We start from the raw sequence: 21,579 nt of genomic DNA on the forward strand, positions 1-21,579 counted from the left end.
AGCTCTAGCAACATACAGGGCTAGAGCTTGAAAGACATTGAACTGTCTGAGTAGCAGAATTAAATCTTAAGTCTAAATTCAGAAATTAGGACATGTTCCCTGCTGTGAGGTAGCACTACATCTTTCCCTCTAATAGGGAGTTACAAAATGCAAATGCAGTGGTTCACCAGTGAGGGCTAACAGCTGCCTGACACAAGGGGTCACAGAGCTGGTGACGGCACATGGTGCAGCTTGACACTGAGATATGGGACTAGCTGGGAGGGGAAAGGGGAGAAGAGGAGATGGAAACCTGGGCACAAGTCATATAATAGTGGGACTTGACAGACCATAAGAGGGACAGGCAGGAAGATCAGGAAAGAGGTGAGTAGCTTAGGGGGGATGCTTGAAATCTAAGCCTGAGGTGACATGCTGTGGTTATTCTACTAGAAAGAGAAAAATAAGGAAGAAGGCAGGAAAACCCCACCACCTACAAACATTCCTATTTGCTCTAGGACTGATCTTTTCTCAGTCCCTGCCCACACAAATGTACTATGAACTTGACAGACTGTCAGCCAACTATTGTAAAGCAAGCTATCCTGCCACTGATATAGCCATCAGTGCTAAGTCCTTGATAAGGTGGATGTGAGGCAGATTCACAAATTTTAAGCATTTGAATACATCTACTGCTTCCAGAAAACTGAGTAAATTCAGTCAGATCCAAGGGTTTACTCAGTTAATAAAGTGTTTTCATACCTTCAAACACCTTGTATGTTAACAGTTTAATAAAGGTGCATGGGCACACAAGTATCTACCCTTGCACATATACTCTTTTCCTAGGTATTGCCTGAAATGCTCCATAAAGAAAGGAAATCAAAGACCTAAGGGGCTACATTTCTTTTCATAGTCTCAGAACACAGACAGAACATTTAGAGGTAGCCCAAGTTTCCTGCCCACCCCCCTCCTCTCCTCCTAGCTTGACTTGGTCTCTGCATCTAAGGATAAGGTGGTGGTAAAGTCTGCAATCTTTTCCTAAGTGTGGATGACTTTCCTAATTAATGCCAACTGTCAGATTTGCTCTGGTTGTGTGTCTCTCCAACAGATATAGAAAAGTCACAAGAAACTTGCAATAACCGGTCATATAAGTTTCATTTGCCAGCACCATAAGAAAGCCAGCTATTTCTCTGATGAACAGACATCTACTCTGATGTTCACAAACCTTCTTAAAATCTGTCTGATGGCAGAGATGTACAAAAATGCAGTTCAGGGCAATTTAATTTTTGCTTTCAAAGACATGCTTGCAGCTAAACCATACTATGACAGTGAGAACTGATAAGGCTGTTCCAGACAGCAGGAGGTGGAGATGAGTAAACTCCTTTGCCAACTGCCAGATTGCATGTCTGACACGCTGCAGATGTAAATCCAAGTAACTCAATGGGGATACTACGCTCAATCACACCCACTGGGGATGTGCCTGTGTCTTCAGGGCTAGAGAGAATATAAAGAGAAGAAAGACAAATTCCTTGATATAAACTGGAACAACTTTATGTAATCCAGAAGCCTTCCTGGGTTTCTCTCTGAGGCAGTCCTGCATGCCTTGCTTGTCCCTTTCCCCCATGTCCAAGCTGTGAAAGCCAAAATTACTATGTAACAGCATGCAGCTTTTTTGAAGAGTAACACTACCAATGCAAGAGGAAAGAGAAATCTTTTTATTTCTTTTTTGTGAAACATGATAGTGTTTGGCCCAGAAGACAAAGATTTGGTGTGTTGGTGCTATCAGCTGAAATATCCTAATCATGTGTTCCATCTCCTTGAGAAAAACAAAAACAAAAACAAAAACAAAAACAAAACAAAACAAAAACCAACAAAAAAACCCCAACAAAAACAAACAAAAAAAAATTAAAGGAAGCTTAGAAATGGATTAGATTTCTTGAAGGAATGGGAAATTTTATAGTTTTTTGTCAAGATCAGATGTACCTCTGGGATATGCCTTTCCACCAAGCATTCACCACTGGGCTCAGTCCAGAGGTACTAGTGAGGGGTGATATTGAGCAAACTGGACTAGGTCAGGTAACGTTTCTTTCTGGTCTATGAAAGCAATATTGTCATCAATACATGTACATCATATACCAGCTTCTGAAGGAAGATCTGAAGTGTGGTTTATTAACTGCATTTACACATTATGGTAACACAGAGAGAATGTAGTGCTTCAGGCATCCAAAAGCCTAGGCCAAATCAAGAAACAAAACCCAAGAGTTTTGATCTTTGTTCTGTTGCTCTGACCCCAAATCAAACTCCCTCCAGTCATTTCTGGGCATAAACAACACAGGTGAGAACCTTCTGCAGCGAGTCCAGCAAAATACCCTAAAGTTATTCACACTTGTAGCTCATATTCAACTTTAGGAGTGGAAATTCTTTAAGTCTTAGAGCTCTTCAAGACACCTGGGTCTCTAGGCTCTTCTATAATGTACTAGCAGTTCACCTTAAAATTAACATCAATTAAAAGAGTTTTTAAGACTTTGAAGAAAACAATGCCTTTCTAACATTTAAAAATATTTAATACTCAGCTAAGAACAAATTACCCTTATTTTGTCATTTCAAGGACTGAAACAATTTATTTTTGAGCACGTTCCACAACTTGCCAAACTTAAAGTATTAGACTACTGAGAAAGTTCAGGATGACAAATCGAAAAATTGTAAGTGTAATTATAATGTATACAAAAAGAAGAAAAAAAGAGGAAAAAATGGCAGTGTCTGCCACATGCAGCACTGGATTGTAATTTTTTATTATTATTATCTCTCAGATGAAGTTGTTGTAAAGAGTAATGAGTTGTGCAACTCTTGTGTGGCCAACTGTCAGGACCACAGTGGCACTACATCAACTGCAAAGGCGCAAGTCAGAATGCTGGACACCATCCCCACGTCCTCTCCTTTGAAGGATCTGAGTCACAAATTTGGTCCTTGAAAAGTAGAGAATAAGCTGCCTGTCAGGAACCATCTTAGCCAGTCTGCCTATTGTTTGATAACTCTAGCCCTGAAGATGGACAGTTTGCATAGTGTCAATTTACACAAGATTATCTTTTTTTTTTTTTAACTAAGGTTTGGATTCTTAAGAAGCGTCCCTAGCTTTAGAGAGGTCCCACATTCAAGGGGTGTCTCAAAACACACTCAGAGCATATGTTCCTGCATACACATGACCAAATAACTCACGGAAATGTGCAAAAATCAAAACACATGAAGACCTGCTCTAATACTGTGGTAGTCATCCTTAAAAAAAATTTCAGAAATAATTCCTGTGGAATTTTATCTTTATAACATGTCAGTTGAGGTGTGGGATACAGAAGTCAGCAACACTGAAAGCATGTGTTAGACATCAATTCCCCCTCTTTATGAGCAGGTATGCCTGCATTTTGTTTTCCCTTTGTGCTCTACCCTGGATGCTGATATTAACATTTCATTCTCTAAAAAAAAATTAGTAATACAAGTAGTTCTTGGCTGGTAAAACTGATAATAAAAAAAGACATAACTCACAGTTTTTAAAAATAAACTGACTGTAAGGCATCTGATTACTGGATACATAAACATTCAGTGTTATAGTAACTTTTTTGAAACCAGGAGGGTTTTTGATGCATCTCATTAGGCAATGTGTTTTTAACACAACAGGAAATCCCATTGCAAGGTCCCCTTCAGGCTTTCCGTGGGATGTCTTCAACACTACTAACAAATGTAAGAGTTGCTAATAATCAAAGAATCACCAGGACCATACAGACATTACAAGTAACCAGAGGAGACTTTGAAGACAGCCAGAAGCCTGCCCTTAATGTCATTCATCTCTCTCGATAAGCAAATGTAAAATCCTGACATCAAGACAGAGCTGAGTAGAAGGCAGACATTCTGAGTAGCCACTGGAAATTTAGTACTGCAGAGAAACACAAATAGATCAGACTCTCTGCTTCCTTTTTTCTGCTGCATTAAGTCAGGGCAAAATACGTATTCCTGCTATCACAAGGGCAAAGATAGCTTTGGCTCAGAAACTGTACTACCGAACTGTACTTAAACATCATTTTCAGGGCTGTGGGACTCAGAAGAGGGTACACCCCTCCCCTTCATAACGTTAATAGTCTGGAAGCATTTGGGTGCTTTTTATATTTAATATAAAGATAGAAACAGTAAATTAATAAGCACATCTCTTTGCCAACAGCTAAATAAAGTTTTTGTGGTTTCTAGGCAGAACTTTCTATTGTAGAAGTTTTCAGGGTCTGTGCACACATGAATTTAGGGACTGGAAACTCCCCTGCAGAGCCTGTACACTCTTGCACCAGAGAACAAGCACTGCACAGAAGTATCCAAGAAATTAAAAGGTTTTTCACTCCATTCTATATTGCTACTATCAATTTTGTGTTTGTTTGGTTGATTTTATTTCTTCTCCTCACTTGCAGTGTGGCCTGTACCTGCTGTATAATCAATAAGAGTTAAGAAGGAAAGATTTGGGATTGTGGTACTTACTCGGGGTATTCAGGAGACGTGACTTTTTGCAGTGGTAGGCTGCCTCCTGCTCACAGTTCTCTGCACTGCTTATCACGGCTTCCAGCTGCTCTGCACTGCTGTTGTAGTTGAAGGACATGGTGTACGGCTTCTCCCGGTCAGCTCCTTGGACTCTGGTTAGCCCTGTGCTGTTGTGCTGTACTGCAGTCCAGATCTTATCTTCTGTTAAATGAAAAATGATTGAATGGGAAGTTAAAAGCCAAACCCTTTCAACAAGCTGGGAACAAAAACCCAATTGAAATCCAATGCTTTACTGCATTGGAGAGAGCATCAGCAGGACCCTGGGCTCCAAAATGGTTACTCTGTGATGAAGACCAATAGGTCTTCATTAAAGGTCAACATGACCCACAGAGATGTTTCTCCCTGAACCAACTCAAACAAACACTACGGTGCCTGCTGAGCAAGAGAGAAACTACAAGCTTCCCGGGAACCACAGGAGATCTTCGGCATCTTCTATTGCCAGGTATCTGAATAAAATTAGATACCTTTCAGCTGCCTTTATCCCTGAGAGAAAAGACATAATAGTATGGCTCATGGGGGTAACAGTCATCTTTTGCAAACTATCTGTATCTGAGAGAACAGCCCACACTGTTGTAATAACAAATGGAAGTAGAGAACTGCAGCTGATGACCTTGCACAAAATCACCACAAGCAGAAAGCAGTTTCTTGCCAGAAAGCTAAAACCGAGAGTATGTTCTTATCGCCCAGTTGGAAGTCAGATCACTCATTTTACTCAGTTCTGATTTTTCTACATATAAGTTGAGTGATGTCCTACTTGGATGATGGTACAGAACACCATATGACTCGGCATCTGTAGTTAACTGTAAATATTGATGCTTTACCATGCTGGTGAGCCCATTCTCATTTCCTTCATTGCATTTACTGGCAGAGCAAGGGATTTTGTAGGTGAGAGAAAGTAGAATGTAGGCTTAAGCACAACCTGCACCCTTACAATCTAGCTCATGACCAGCATTGGGGTTGGCATGCTAATGAGAACATCATACTTAGGAGCAATCAGCTTAGCAGGCAGGCTTTTCCTCAGCTGGTTCTGGGATAGCAATGGGCAAGGTAGCAAGGACAACCTGAACGTCTGGTTTTTGAGCTGGCCTGGAGTTAAAGGCAAACTCTTCAACAAGGATTCACAGGACTGAGCCCTACATGTGCCCCACACTATTACTAAGAGTCACATCCAGTAAATTCCCTCTTTATCAAAGACCCTGCTTGCCTAGGGAGGATACAAGATATCGAGAGGGCAAAAATTTAAGGCAGTAATTTCTAATCACCTGATGAGAGGGAGATTTCAATCTCACTTGCAGAAACATACAGACAGTTACAGAGGAAGAGGTGAGATTGAGGCAAGAGATTTCTATTTTGTTATTTAAGCTTCATCTTTGAAATCCTAGATAACACTGAATAGGATCTTTTCTAAGCTGATCTTAAAAACTGTGCATTTAAGGATTCAGACGGTTTTACCAGATTACCTGGTCTAAGTTCTTGCAGAGCATGAGCTATCCAGTTACTCCCCAATACACTGGCATGATGAGCCCAGTAGCTCTGTGGTCACTGCAAGGCATTGCAGTCAAAGTATTTTTCGTTGGGCTACAAATATCCAACAGATTAGTTCAACAGAATGCTAATAGGTGTATAAAAATCCTAAATGGACTATCTGTGCAAAGACACTGAGATGATTTAATGAATTGTCATTATGGAGGCATTTAGATGACAGCCAAGTAACAACAACCATCTGGAGACTATTTAAAGAGGTTTGTTCCAAGACATGGCTGCAAGTTAGAGAGAAATTAACTGGCATTAACTCTAAGAACAGTTTACACAGAGTAAACCACACATTCACTCACAACCTTCTCATAATTTCTGTCATGGTAGACAGAAAGTTTGCTCATAGATCTGCAATTCTGTGGTTCTTATTGACTTCAGGATGCTGCTTGTGCATCCTTTGAGTTTGAGCTCAAAGAAACATTGTTGCAATGTGTGATACACAAAAGTTAGATTAAAGTCATAAGAAATACTACAATTTATTGCTTGTAATGCCTGTCTCAGTGGTTGTAATCACAGCCAACACTTTACCCTCTACAATCCTGCACATATATTGCTTCCAACACAATATAATTCAATGACTTTGTAACAGACATCTTGTACATCTTAAAGTAGTGATTCTTATCAGCCAGTCTCTCTCTATTCTTTTGTTCTCTCGAGGCAATATTGACAAGAACAGAGTAGATTTTTCAGAAGCAGTTGAGGATGAGTTAACTTTCCTCTCACTGAAGCTGGTAGAAATTTAACCTCTGCCTTAACTGAAATATCTACCAAAAAGACAAACACTAAGTTGTTGATAATGTGAGACATAAAACCAGGAGACGATGGAATAAACTGGTTGCTAAATTCCAGGTGGATGGTCAGAAGCACTTCCCTGCTGAGAGTTCTTAACATAATTTTATGAAAATGCAATGCAAATCAATGCTTACAATAGTGGCTACAGTGCCACTCAGGAAGAACAGCAGCCTAAGGCTAGAGTTTCAATGGTTAACACTACTGTACTTTCCAGGTTGTGCACCGATAAGGTGCCATGTGGGTACGTGAAAAGTCACCTTATGGGTACGTGAAAAGTCAAAAGCATCAACATCTAGTAATTTAGAAGCAAAAAAGGGTTACTAGGAAAAACTTACTAAAATAGTATAGCATAAAACTGTCTTCTCAAAAAGTGTTAGAAATTTAATTAATTGACATGTTTGAAATGAGGTTGGACAAGACATCAGCAGATATATTGTTAGCAGCAAGCACTCATTAACAAGTGTGTTTAACAGACAATGCGACAGGTCTTACTCATATTTTCCTCTATGATTTTTCATTAATTTTCACAGTCTTGTTATCATTACAGCTGCACTCAGTTGTCCCTCTGAGATCTAAACTTTGACATTCCAGAATTGCATTTAGATCTTTTAGAAATAAGCTAACCTGTTTTCCATCCTCCAGTTTATACAGGGAAAAGAAAAAAAAACAAATTAAGTTTCTTTCTGTGCTCAAAGTACTTCAGAATGGAGCTAAAAAAGTTATAGCAGATGAAAAGAATCCTGGAGTTACATTTCAGAGATTTCCTAATCTACACATGCCTGATCTGTTACGCTTAAAATTTCCACAGATTAGATCTGTGCTTTGCTAGTCACTTCAAAGTTTCCCTCTTTGCTTCATCTTTGAAGTAAAAGTAACCATCAGTTCAGCTTCTCAAAAAAGATCTATGTTTGTCTCACTGATCTAGTGAAAGGAAAGTAACAGCCACCAGCAAGCAAAGGGGCAGGTGGCTCAACAGAACACAGATGCACAACAAAAGAGCTGGTGGCAACAGGGTAAGAGGAGAAAGAGAGAGGTTTTCAGCCATCTCAGTTATGCTTCTTCCCATTTCCTAGGGAAAGAATAAGTACTTCTCTTTTAGAAAGAGGAACATGAGGTGTAGAAGGGTTAGGTAAGGTACACGAAGTCACACACAACCTGCTGGAAGAATAAATATTACATTCACATCAGAATAAAAAAGTTAGAGAAAGTCCCTTCTTTCTAAAGGACGCCCTTCTGTTTACATGCAGCAAATGAGCCTGAAAATGACTTTAAATTTAGTTTGCTTTGGATAGAGTGTGAGAGCCAACACTGCTCCCTCCTGCACCTCCACTGACTGAGGGAGAAGTAACTAAGAGCTGGAGGGCAGGAAACCCTTGAACCATTCCAAGACAGCAGCGAGACCCTCACACCTGCTTCCATAGATCAGAAAAACACTAAAAAATAATCCCAGAATTTCTTCTGAAGACCATCACCTTTCAGGTCAAGTCTTAGGGTTTATTCAAATACCATTTTCTCCAACTCAAACCTGGTATAATTTAGAAAAATGATCATTCTGTTTTCTCTAATTCACTTGCACATGTTCTGCTAGGGTTGCTCTCAGAATAAGTTCAAGGAATTACACGCTTACTATTCAATCCCTGTGTACTCTGAAGCCTACTGAGAACAGTCTGTGAGCTTGTGCTTCAGGCAAGGACCTATGTAAGACATGGAGCTGCAATCTGGACATGCACACAGATCACTATAACTAGAAAGCAGTGCAACATATGTCTGCAACTTTGCTTCATGTTTTGCACGTCTTTACAGAGGCACACCTCTGCACCAATAACACTTACAGCTTTTGAAAGTGAGGCTTCAAATACTGTTCCTATTTCATAATGCAAGGATTTTTTTGTTTGTTTTCTTTTTAATTTCTGCTCTGTTTTGTTTACATTATATTTTAGGCAGTGACACTGTAATCACAGATGCAAACCAAGCTGAAAACTGTTAAACTATTCAGATAAAGTTCTCATTTCGTTTATTTCAGTGCAGAAGTTATCATTGTATTTTTACATCTGTCCATACTACGTTTTTTTCCTGTTTACTCAACTTAACAAGCTCTTCTTGCACTTGTGAATCTGCACTGAGAATTAAAAAGCTGTGCTCCAGGCATAGATTACTGTTTATTTTTATCTTCCATTATTCTGCTTTATTATTTTGTTGCTTTCTCAGCTTGGTACAATTTCAAACTACACACAAGCTGAAAGTCATTCAAAACCAAATAGCAAAGTGCAGCCACATCCTCTACTGCATAACCTGGAAGAGTTTATTGTAGCCTTAAAAAGCAGATTTCCTAAATGCTTGTTAAATTGTTTCCATAATTCAAAGGTGACAATGCTTTAATTTCAGGGCAATGCTACAGCTTTGCACCTTCACAGTTTTCTTTAATGGTCCAATTCACGAGGATGTTATGCTGTCTGTATTTGGCCCTAGGAGATGCTTTTACAGCATGGAACTGCAATACATTAAGCACATTTTAGACTCTCTGTCTAGCCTCGCCCATAGTTGTATCATCTTGCTGGAAACCTCCAAGTTGCTTTTGACTGCACACAAATTAAATTATGGGAAATTAGAGCAGCTGGAAAACTGGCTTTCAATGAATTCTGTATTGCCTAATTCTCATTTTTATTCTTCAACTTGAAATATCCCTGTAGAGCACATTTCACCCATACAAACTGCATCATTCCTTTGTGATTTAGGAGGTTTGTCACAAAACAAGATTATTCAGACTGATTAAATTGCCAACAAGCCAAACATATGGTAAATGCTACATGAGAGAGAGAAAAATAACTCTCAGAGCTCATACAATGCATTTGTTTCATGGTGCTCTACATTGAATGCCAAATTTTATCCTGAATGCTGTACCTATAACTACAAGAATTACCACAAAAAAGGCAGATTCTCCTCCTTAAACACTGTACTGTTCTAAGCTGCAGTAGCAGTTTAAACCGTGCTGTAATACACACCTCCTTCAAAGAATATAAAAAGACCCGTTTCTTGTCACAAGCAGTTTTAATTCACTGATTCCAAGGAAATGTTTTCCAAGTCTTCTATGAAGACTTCTATTTTTTACCTATTTTTTTTCCTGCTGGTTGACCCAGCAACACATGCTTCTGCTGTTTGTTTTGTGCTCATCAGCTTCCTCCTAAATTCTGATTTAGTCACTTCCATCCAGTGCAGAAGCAGTGCAATGCATCTCCACTGAAAAAATTCAGGACAGGGAGTGTGCGGGGATGGTTCCAGTCACCCCAGTCTTGCATGCGGTCCACTCTCTGAAAGTACTGGTAGACCTGCCAGTGTGCTTTCCTCAGGATTGTCCATGCCTGGAATCCTTTACTGTCTGTAAATCCTTCCTGGAAGCCAGTAACTGGCTCCAGGAAAGCACCAGACCCTCAGGTCCATAGACCTGCTGTCCCAGCCCTGGGTTTTCAACTCTCCTGTACCCCAGACATGAATTTTGCTCACTCTGAGCGCCCATGTTCAAGCCAACTCTGCCAGCAGAATGGCCATGCCAGGCAGCTCTGATGGATGAGAATGAGACATCTCTTCCACGGCACTTTGCACCATGTTGTGCTGAAGCCCAGAGACAGTAAACTCTTATCCTGACAGCCTACTTCTTCCATATTTCTTCTAATACAGGATATCAAGAACAAGCAGTGAGAAATATTCCTCTCCAAAAACTGAAGCAGCAGACACTGATCTACTTCCTAGCACAAAATGGACAGTTCTCCACTTGCTGCACTTCTGACAAGAGTGCAGTCCTCTCTGCCTCAGTCTCCTTCATCTAAGTGAGTGCTGAGAGACTCAAATCACTCTTCTGCTGTTTCACATGCCTTGTGATGGCTCAGATATCTGCATAAGCCTGGCAGACAAGGAGAACCCATAGGAAACCTGCTGTTTTTCAGATGCCATACCAAGAGGGTGGGCATGATATCTGCAGATGTCCAACACAGACACCTGTGTTTGGGGCAAATGGATTCACCCCTTGCAACCGAGACAGCCAGAGTGACTTTGAGAGAGCCACAGGTTGCTTCTAACTTCTGAGCACTGCAAACGTGGCAGGAGATTGATTAAGCTGCAGTGACCTTTTGTTAAAAGGTAGAGGCTAAAGGAAAATATCTACTGTTACATTTTTCAGTACTAAAACTTCCTTGGGGGCCTCCTGCAAATGCAACAGTGAAGGCAGCCTTCAGGACTTCTGCTGTGATGCTCATCAGAAATACAACAAATTCACTGAAAACAGCAAGGAAGCTGTTGACAGCACAATGCCTTTGATGTAATATGCCCACTAAAGATTTTTCATTTTGTAACTTATGGAATATTTAGTGAAAATTCAAGAGAAACATATTAATTGTCAAAACTGTAGTGTGACAGAAGACCTGTAGTGTTTGATGGGGTAAATTGTAAATCTTTAAGGGCTGCCTTTAATCTAAAGAGTAGTAAATAATTTGTAAGGAATTTCCATTTGTTTTTTTCTCTAGTGATGAAGTCAATCACAATTATAGACAGTAAGCTGAAAGACAGAGTCCTTAAAAAAAAGAAAAAAGACAAAAAAAGACAAACAACAAACAGTCAATCTAAATATTTCCTTAAGAAATTCAAAGCTATAAATCTTATCTAACTCATTCTGAGAATCTCAGGGAGTTTTACCATTTAAGTTCTTGTCCCAAAATTGTGTAGCTGCAGGTATTAAAACTAGAATTAAGGGTATGACCAACTCCCCCTCTCTGTACTTGCCTCAGCCTGACTGGTAACAGCATTTCTTTCCATGTGAGAGTCTACCAAGTCCATGGGAAACATAAAAAGGGGTGAGTCACTCGGTGTAACTGCAATACAAAGTAAAAGGATATGACTTCTTATGGAAAATAGAATAAGAAATTATATAAGCACATGAACCTTGTGTAGAAACAAAGAACCATGATCCTTGTGTAGAAACAAAGGGAAAGATAGATGCCATGGACAGTAATACCACTAATGTCATTATTGTTTTGAGAACATCAATAGGCATTTCTAAGAAAAGGACTGAGGTCCAGTTAGCTCTGCTTTGTAGCAATCCATCTCTGTTACTCCAGTCTGCTCTTTCTTCACAGTGAAGTGAGCAAATTACTACAGAAATTTCCTCAGATAGTTGACCCAATATCATACTATAAGTGGGACTATTCAAACACTTAAAATATTTAGGCACTTCAACTACAAACACTACTTGCATTCTCCTAAATTCAGCCCTCTTTCATGCCATGGAATACATACGAAAGAACAAAAATATTAATAATTGTTAGCACAATGAGAAAAAAATAAAAAAAAGGAGGCAATTTATAAAAAATTGCAAGTATAACATTCATCATCTCTTTCACATTTTCTTAGAATCCCTTACTTTGAGATTTAAACACAGTTTCTATACAGTTTTTTGAGATATAGAAAAAAAAACTTTTATTTTTTCTGCATCAGAGAAATAGACAATATCTGCATTTTGAGAGGAGACTGCAAACCAGAGATGATCTGCCACAAGAAGAGATATATTTCTGTTAATTAATGATTCTTTCATTATGGCAGTTTCAAAAACAGGTCTTGGACTAGCAGCAAGACCTGGGATAAGGTTTCACCTTCCCCTAAACTGCAGCCCCGGAGTAAAAAAAGGGAAGAAAAAAAATGCAAGCTATTTGAAGACTGGAAAAATATCTGGCTAAGATAAAATTAACCATTGATTCAGTCATGGCAATTTCTAAGTGTTATTGATTTGATAGCCCAGGGTCTGCATACAGCAAAACAGCATCAGTAGAGAAGTATGGTGACAGGATGACTCAAGTGTACTTTTCTTTCAGACATCAAGGGTAAAATTTACTCTGGAGGAGAGGACAAAAGGTCATTACAAACACTTTTCACACAGTACAGTAAAACAAGTACATGGATGTAGATTGCATGTCTATAGGCTTTGTACTGGAGAATATGGTTATTAAAAGTTAAGTAGTACTCCAGACAGATCAATACATTTCTAAGCAACAAGAAAAAAAGAACAAGCCTCACAATGATATAAAGACTGCCAGATCAGATGTACATAGGGTCTGTTAGTCATCTTCTATATTGATTGTTATCAATCTTCAATTAAGTGGAGATTAATTCAACTGGGCTAATTATCAAACAACCAGCCTACTGGGAAAATTTCATTCCCAGCCCTGGTGACTGTTCATTACATCAAAGCATGACATGATGCATTTTCTCTGTACTTAATTCTGAATGAGTGTGGGCATAGAACACCACGGATGATGGGAAAATCCAGGTAAAGCAAACATAGCTAGTTTACATTCCCATGCAGATGGCCTGGAAACATGTTAGATATGTTCCCATAGCACTCAACAAAATCATCCGAAATTAATAATCCCTGCACAGACCTGTTCACATCCTCATAGTGTCTCTCATAGCATCCAACTACACATGATCATGATTCAGGCACCTACATCTGGGTCACTTCCTGCACACACCTACATCCTACATTTGGTGTGGATTCCTCAGTGTTTCTTATAATTGATAAATTTCACTGTGAAAGTGACTTTGCCTTGTGTTCAATGGGTATTTAAGGTGAAGAAAACATTATGTTAATAAGATGCTGTCTTTTTTTTTAGATCTAGTTTTGAGTTTGTTGTCTTCCACTGTCATTGAACTGTCTCTTTACTCCTATTGTAAGAAAATGCAAATTAGAGTGGCTTCTGTCAGAGGCCCATTCACTTTGAGTTTTCCCAATCTAAATAGCCTTGGATTATTTACTTTTGAGCTCTCTTTATACAGATATCTTTCCATGCCTTTAATTAGGCACTTTACTGTTCCTGACAAGCTCCTATTTCAACAACATATTTTATTTTAGTAGAAATAAACAGCCTTCAAGATAAGATCCTTTAAAAGTGCTTCATGCACTCTTTCCTCTTCTTGACCAACTTAAATAATAGCATGTCATCTACAATTTTTGTCACCTTGCGTTTTTAGCCACTTCTTCAGACAATGGATAAGTACATTTACCCACTCTAGTATCAGCAGATATTCTGTGACACTACTGTTAAATTTCTTACCATGCTGAAAATTGGCTTTATATTTTTTAATACTTTTTTTCCGCTTTTTTTCTCCCTGCAAAATTTCCTTTCCCTTATATCTCTTTTTCTCTTTGTATGACTGTCCAATTCCCTCTCAACACATACAATCGCAATTTTCTGCTTTCTTCAGAAATTTTATTCAGCACTGGCTGCTAAAGTTGACAGGCTGCAAAAAAATCACTGGAAACACAATAAATTAACTTGTATTCTTCTTACTTTCCATATCTACATCAGACACTGGATATCTATGACCAGGCACCAATATGCAAGAAAGCTGGTGTTTATGCTCCCCTGTTAATAACTGGCTACAAAAAAGTTCCCTATCTGTTCAATTAAACAGAAAAAAATTAAAAAGAACTTTAAACAGATGTAAGTGAACATTAAAGAAAACACTTTTCTCTAAACGCAATGATGCTGCTCATTTCTGATGATCTGATTTCTTCTTTGAATTCATCCCTCACGGATTCAAAGCACTGTAATTCCCAGAAGTCATTAGCTCTCTGCACCTCTACTTTAAAAACACCAAATGAGTCATTGCCCTGAATTTTCCATTCTAGCTCCAGATTCTTCAGCCTGAACACGTTTTGGGCACAGAGAGGTTACTGCTTCTTGAACTGTATACAGAAAGAACTGTCAGCCCAAGTAAAGTAGAAGCATCATTTAGCCCAGGAGCCCAACTCTGCCTTTGAGGGTGAATTGATATCCAGGGTAGCGGAGCGAAGTCAAAAGGTTTTCCTGAAAGTCATTCCCATTTCCCAGTGGTCTTTGCCTCACAGCTGCCTGAACAAGGAGCTCAACTAAACTTCCATATTTAATTGCACCTTCTGAATCTATCAGACAAGATTGGGGCTTTTCCAGACTGTTTTTACTCCCTTTATTTATTACATCAGCCTCCTTGCTGTCCTGTGGTACTGTTTCAAGTTGAATTCTTTGAATCAGGAAAGAGCAAGCAAAAAAAACCCTCCCAAATCCTGCTGTCTAATCATTTGAGTATCCCTTAGCTCCTATATGATGAAAAATCAATTCCTATGTGCTTTCTGTATACCACAAGTGATCTCCACGCCTTTCTGTGGTAGTTCCTCCAACCATCTTTTTAATTTATTTAGTCTCCCCATACATGGAAGCATTGATGTTCCCAACCATCTATGTTTTTCCATTCACAGAAGGATTTGTAGAGATATATATCACTGGACAATAACGTTTTCTTTGTTCCTTGTACATACATAATATAAAACCACAACTTCATATTTTGCTTTTCCCTGAATATAGGGTAATTTCAGAAAACTATGCAGAAGCATCACCTGAAAAGGGTAACAAATTGAGAATCCATTCCTGTGTACACAAAGTTATTCTTTGTATATTTTGCATTTAATTGATTATTGTAAACAATTCTTATGAGCATAAAAATGAGGTAAGTTCCCAGAGAGAAAAGAAGCTCTTGTGATTAAGGCACCCAAACCAGAGAATACACCAGAGAAGTGTATTTTCTGGGCTAGGAGGTTCTGCCAGTTTTCCCCATCTCCACTCTCTCATAATCAAAATAAGAATGTCAGCAAGTTCATTACAGATAGAGAGAAAATCAGGTATATGCCTTCTGGATTTCTGCCAGATAAAATTTATTTGAGGAAAGCAAATGTAAGGTGTTTGTCAAAAATCCTACTTCTTCAGCAGAGATAAAAAGCACTGACAATGTTTTGATCACGCATATTTATATGATAAATAATAAAAATGAGCACATTTCCTATATTGGAGATCAAGGAAGGATATTCAGACAGAAGGGTGAAACGCTGTTTCAATTCTTATGAGATTCAACAGTGAAGGAGACACATCTTATTAAATATTTATTACACTTGAATAAAAAACATACTTAATAATTAACTGTTGTGCATTTAATTAACATAATGATTGCCCAATTAAATAAAAGTGAAAATTTAATTTGAGACACTTTAAGCACAAGGAGATTAAGGATAAAATATGAATATCCTGAGTCCTCAGTTTTCACCACTGAGTGTGGAGGTGATATGTGGTGAAGCAGCTCAACCAGAATTAGCAATTTAGAAAGAGTAATAAAACATTCTTTCATCTGCATCTGGCCACAGGAAGCAAAAAATGCCAAGCAGGAGACGGTCTGCGAAATTTCATCTCCATTTCAAAAATAAAAAGCACAAAAGGAGCCCTGTCATCTATCCCCATCCACAACAAGGGCTGTGTAATCTTTTCTCATACCCTTGTCATGACAGTCTCTTATACAAAATAGAACCCACTTAGGGGGAGAATTTTCCAGATAGGTATATTCATTGAAACAACTTTTATTTAAAGCTATAGAACTATAAGGTTAAAAAGACTCAACAACCTTGCCAGGCTCTTGCTCCACTACCTGTCTCTTTTGTGTCCCTCCTCCTAAGATTATCATGCATTCTCCTCCACACAGATACCAGGGACAATCAAAGTTTCCACACTTCAGAACGTCAAAGGCAGCGCACTTGTATGAGGGGAGCTATTGCTGCTTAAGTCAGACTAGAAGATTTTACAGCTAGCTCAGTGCAAGGAGTTTAACAATAATTCCCAGATCTAGTGTTCTAGTAAAGCAGAGAAACTATTCAGTTACAAAAGAATGGTTTGGGTTCTAAGTTTCTACTTCTTTATTAAAAACCATAAACTTCTCATCAGAAGTTATGATGTTATGAAGTGCCCTTTGTACAGTGCAGATGCCGTTGCAACTTAACAACAGTACAAGGAGAGTTCTTCAAACTTAGTTTAAAAATCACTTTCGCATGGATCCTATTTAAGGAAACACCTCAGAGTCAAACCTAAGTTCCTACAAGCTCTCTGCTTCTTCCCCACTAGAGATCTGTATTGTCGACATGTCTATCATTGTACTGTTGAGACCACCTCACAATCACATTAGAGCCAATATAAAGCAGCCAAGACAAGGTTAGGTCATTACCTGTGATATTGCAAAAAACACGGAGTGGTCCAAGTGGTCCACTTCCATCAGAATCGATGTAGAAGAAACCTGATGTCTTCCCTTGGTGTCGGTAAGCCTCGCAAGAATGTTCATAGATAGCTTTAAAGGAAAGAGAGAGTCATTGCATCACAAACAAGGAGAAAGCAGACAGACATGTTTTATGCGTAAGTACTGCTTTAATTATTGTCAAGGCATATACTGGTTATATGCAGTTGATTAGCATGTGAAAGATTACTGCATTTGGAGCTGAATCCATGCTCAAAATCACACATGTATTTAAGTAATTCCTTGAAATTAATATATGCTGGCTTTAAAGATACAGGTATTCGCTTTGTTCTGGATTAAAGTATGTAAATACTTAAGCAAATGAATATGAACTCTGAAATGTACCACATCTAGTTATGGAGTGGTACATATATGCATCCATATAATGGTGTTTCAAAGACATAGGTACATGCATGTAGACATCATTTATCACCTAGGCATGCATTTAAGTCTTGTCAGCACAAATAACAGATTTTTTTGGCAGTCTACACCTTCCCTGCACGATAATGTTAACAGGAAGCATTAAAGCCCATTTGCCAGCCAAATGAAATCAAGCCCTTGTCCCCCAGCAGAAAACCTTAAGCTCAGATATGGTCTCCATCACAGGTGGTGTTTTTATGCTTTAGAACTAATTTTATACAACCAACTTTTTCTCTCTGCTTATCAACATTCTTTTCTTGGAGTATTAGTGCCCATGAAAATCCAAGTGGTAAATAAAACAAGCAGCAGGTCACCAAGAGCAAGAACATAATGAGAAAAAAAATCTCATAGGTCAGTACAATTCTTACATTTGAGGCACGTTTTTGGGTAAGAGGTAACTGCCACTTCATATGGAGCAAAGAGAAAACTCCTGCAGAAAGGTAGTCCAGTATCAGAAAGTCACATGCATGACCCTAGACCTTGAACAACAAAAGCCTTTAATCTCATTTCAGACGACCTGATTTTTTTTTCTCACCTGCTTAAACACTTACCTGATTATACTGACAAAATTATTCTCCCTAACAGCTTATGATTGCAGTGTTGAGGTTGTAAATGCAACTGCAAAGTTCCTAGTTTGGAACTGAGGGAGCTTTGCAGATTGAGTGAAGGGCCAGCACTTCCCCTCCGCTTATGAAACACGGTCCCAGCCTCTCCTGTAGAAGGCAGGAATTACTCTGCAGCAGCTGGAATAGTTCCTCACTCCCACTCCTGTGCACATATGGACTCACATCCCTCCTTTCCCCTCACTTCCTAAAAATAGTTTCTCTAATGAAACAAATTTTAGAAAGACTTAAATGCTGAGCCCTGAAGTACAGTTGTCTGACTATTACTCTGAAGAATGCTACAAAATAGTTAATCACTCGGATTTTGGACGTTTCTTCACTTCTGCCAACAAAATAGAACCACTGTTCTAGGGGCTCCAGAATGAGAATTAAGTCTCTCTATGAATTAAGTCTCATCAGTTGATCACTTGTACCACACACAGAAATATGCTTTTTCATTGTAAATTTCTCTCCTCACCAGACAACTTTAGCAGACAGAACACCACCGGGTTAAGATACTGCTTAAGGTACTCAGCACCTGGTGAGGTAGTGCTTTAATTAGCATCCATCCTATAATAGATAGAATTAAGAAAGCTTCATCCTTAGCCTGATGTAGAAAGTACTGTAGTCTAGAATATCTCTAAATTCCCAATCTGATAGCTGGCCAAGAGTATATATTAAATGCAAATTAAGTAGAATCCCCAAACCAGAACCAATTCTTCCACTATTCACAACCTGAGGGGCTAACAGAGAGTCCCTCAGTTGCCGAAGTGCTGACAAAAGCAGTAGGGATATGGAGGTCAGGAGAGAAACTGTAACAGGCAATTAAGTAAGCAACCAAGGAATCATGGTTTGATCAATTTGCAAAGTTCTTAAACTGCAGTTCACTTACTAAATTTGCTGTCATCATCATTATAGGACACTTTATCTTGTCTCATTAGGGAATATACCAATTGCTTCCTCTAAATTGTTTGCTGAGTATTTTTGAAGACAAAGGATGGTGTGAGGGGTAGAGATATAAAACAAATATATTGTCAGTGAACTGACAGCAAAACTTTTCTTTCTTTTTCTTTCTAAGTGTTCTTCTTCTTCACCATCATTTTGTCTGGAACCCATATCTACTTTTTACAAATTAGTAAGGAAAGATGTGAAGATTCAGCCATTAATAATGCAGGCAGATTCAAAGAGAAATGATCTATTTAACTTTAGATAGCCCCTTTGTCATTGCAACTTTGGAAAAAAAAAGGCTATATGGAGCTAGAAGTCAGGCTGGGAGTGCTGAAAGGGTATAAATCTGAAAGGATGCACAAGCTCCGTGAAACTACAGTTATGTCTGCCAGGAGGAAATCCATCCTGGTATGTTTTCCTTTCAGTTGTATGAGAAATCCAGCACTACATACTGTGAAGTAGCGGAAGTGGGAAAAGGCTATAAACGTCAAGCTAAAGCACATAAAACATATTCTATCATGACTTAGAGAAAAGCAGTTTTGGTGGACAGCTTATTTCATAACTGTACACTGAAAGCTTCACATACCTGTAGCTTAAGCATTTGGTACTGTGTACTTCTAAACTGGAAATGTATGAGCCATTGATTTTAGTTCTCTTTTTTGCTATTTTTTGCTGTATAATGCATCAAGGAGAAAATTACATTTGTTTTCCAGTCACTGGTAGATGCCCCCAGAGACATTTTGAGTGCACCATCCATTCCAAGCTCTGCTGAACTATTTTGTGGGCTAAGACAACAGCCTGCTTCAGAATAAAGTTATGCAACTCCATTTGCTGAAAAAAGACCTATTATGCCAGTGAAAACAACTTGAAGCTGTCTTTATGGGCCCACGAAAGACAAGATCTCTTTGCAGTCATTCTTCGCTTTATGCAATCAGAACTATCATATGAAAGTAAAAACCAGACAAAGAATCAGCTGTTAAGACCCCAGAACCTTAGCTTTGAAAACTGCCCTCATATTTATGTTCTGTTTTGTGTCAGACTTCTCTGATATAGATGAAGTTTTGGGAACAGTACGGAAACCATTATTGTAATTGTCATTAAAGAGTCACCAACAATTACGCATATAATAAGCAAAAAACAAGCACCAAGCATAATGATGGAACTGTTGACAAGTGCATACATTTTAATGGAAAACAACATTTGCAGTAATTACATCTTTTGAATAAAGGAGAGGTATTCATCAGCTCATTCAGACTAGAACCCATCATCAATTTTCAAACATTGTTTTTAAATTAAAAAACTCCAAGTAAATACAAAGAGTAGTGATTTTATTCCTTTCTGGGAAGCCTTTTAATAGCATTTATACTTTTTTTTTTTTAATTTTAAAATGTTTACCAAAATGGGGCCAAAGCAACAAAAAAATTCTTGATAAGATGCTCATAAGATGTTTGTTTTCTCATTTAAATACTTTTTAAAAACATAATTTAAAAAATTAAACCTCTCAGTTGTATTTTGTCTCATAGAAGCAAGATTTGTTTCCTTCTCTAAGCCTTCCACACATTTTTTTTGGCTAATTTTGAATAGCACCAGCCATAAAATGATAGTTTCCAGCAACGTTCGTTTCACTGAGCCAGAAACACTGCAAATCACAGTTTATGACTTTCAGCCCCTGCTGTGTTTCCTCAGGCCCTTCTGAGAATAAGCTGCGTTGCCACACAGCAATAACCCTGCTGTTCCCACAGGCAGGCAGGGTGAAGCTCTTTGCTTCACAGAGCTGCATTATGCCAGTGCTCAAAGGAAAGCAATGTCAGCAGCGCACACGAACTCAAACTCCCCCCCCTGCAAGTATGGCTTCGACCTCACAGGCAGGTATAGCTGGTAAAAGCATTAGGGTAAAGTACAGTACAAGGCAAAACCCAAGTGTAAAAGGTTTCACAAGGCTTATGCTGGTAACTGGTTACTCCAGGAAGACAAAACAAGAAACAGCTTGACTTCAAGGTCCCAGATTTAGTAAGGAAAACTGGACATCAGAAGTGCCTGTTTTACTCGGTCACAAAGGATGTCTTTTATTGCTTTTTCTTCCCAGAATCACTTACAAGTTATAACATTGGACCTATGGTGACATTTTTGCTCTGTAAGGAATTTCTTTTAAAGGCTACCGCTGTGTTTCACAAAGAAATTTAAAATTCTCCCAGAACTACCTGCTGAAACTGGTGCAGCCTGAGAGCCCCATTCTTCACAGCGAGTGATGCTTCTCTAACTGAGTACTGTTTGTGCTCTTGCCTACCTGCTAGGATGAGCTGTGCTGATGGTGTTCAGGCATGCACAATACTGACAGAGTTCAAGATATCTATTTCCTAGCCCCTTATAATTTTCTGTGAAACACATATACCCAATTTCTCCCTCAGGTATCTCTTTCAGTCTTAAGCATCTCAAACTGAACTAGCTTTTCAGATCAACAACTCATCACATCAGAGCATTTGTTCTGAACACTGCTTTACTCACTGATCATAATGGGTATCTTTTCCTTTAGTTCTCACTTTTCTGCTTCCCAGGTGCTTAGGAAATCATTTGTCAAACTTTGAAGAGCATTTATAAAATAAACACT

At 38.7% G+C, this 21,579-nt stretch overlaps 1 protein-coding gene across 1 annotated transcript in view; it reads right to left on the minus strand.

The window, feature by feature from the left end:
- Nucleotides 1-21,579, minus strand: part of CNTNAP5 (contactin associated protein like 5) — a 288,117-nt gene that overhangs the window by 80,269 nt on the left and 186,269 nt on the right. The window contains exons 12-13 of the mRNA XM_027636681.1: nucleotides 16,936-17,055; nucleotides 4,483-4,683 (exon numbers count right to left, since the gene is read on the minus strand). Coding sequence (XP_027492482.1) covers nucleotides 4,483-4,683; nucleotides 16,936-17,055 — 321 coding nt within the window. The remainder of the gene's footprint in view (nucleotides 1-4,482; nucleotides 4,684-16,935; nucleotides 17,056-21,579) is intronic.

This window comes from Corapipo altera, unplaced genomic scaffold (assembly GCF_003945725.1).
Source record: "Corapipo altera isolate COAL_440 unplaced genomic scaffold, ASM394572v1 45, whole genome shotgun sequence".
Taxonomy (NCBI): Eukaryota; Metazoa; Chordata; class Aves; order Passeriformes; family Pipridae; genus Corapipo; species Corapipo altera.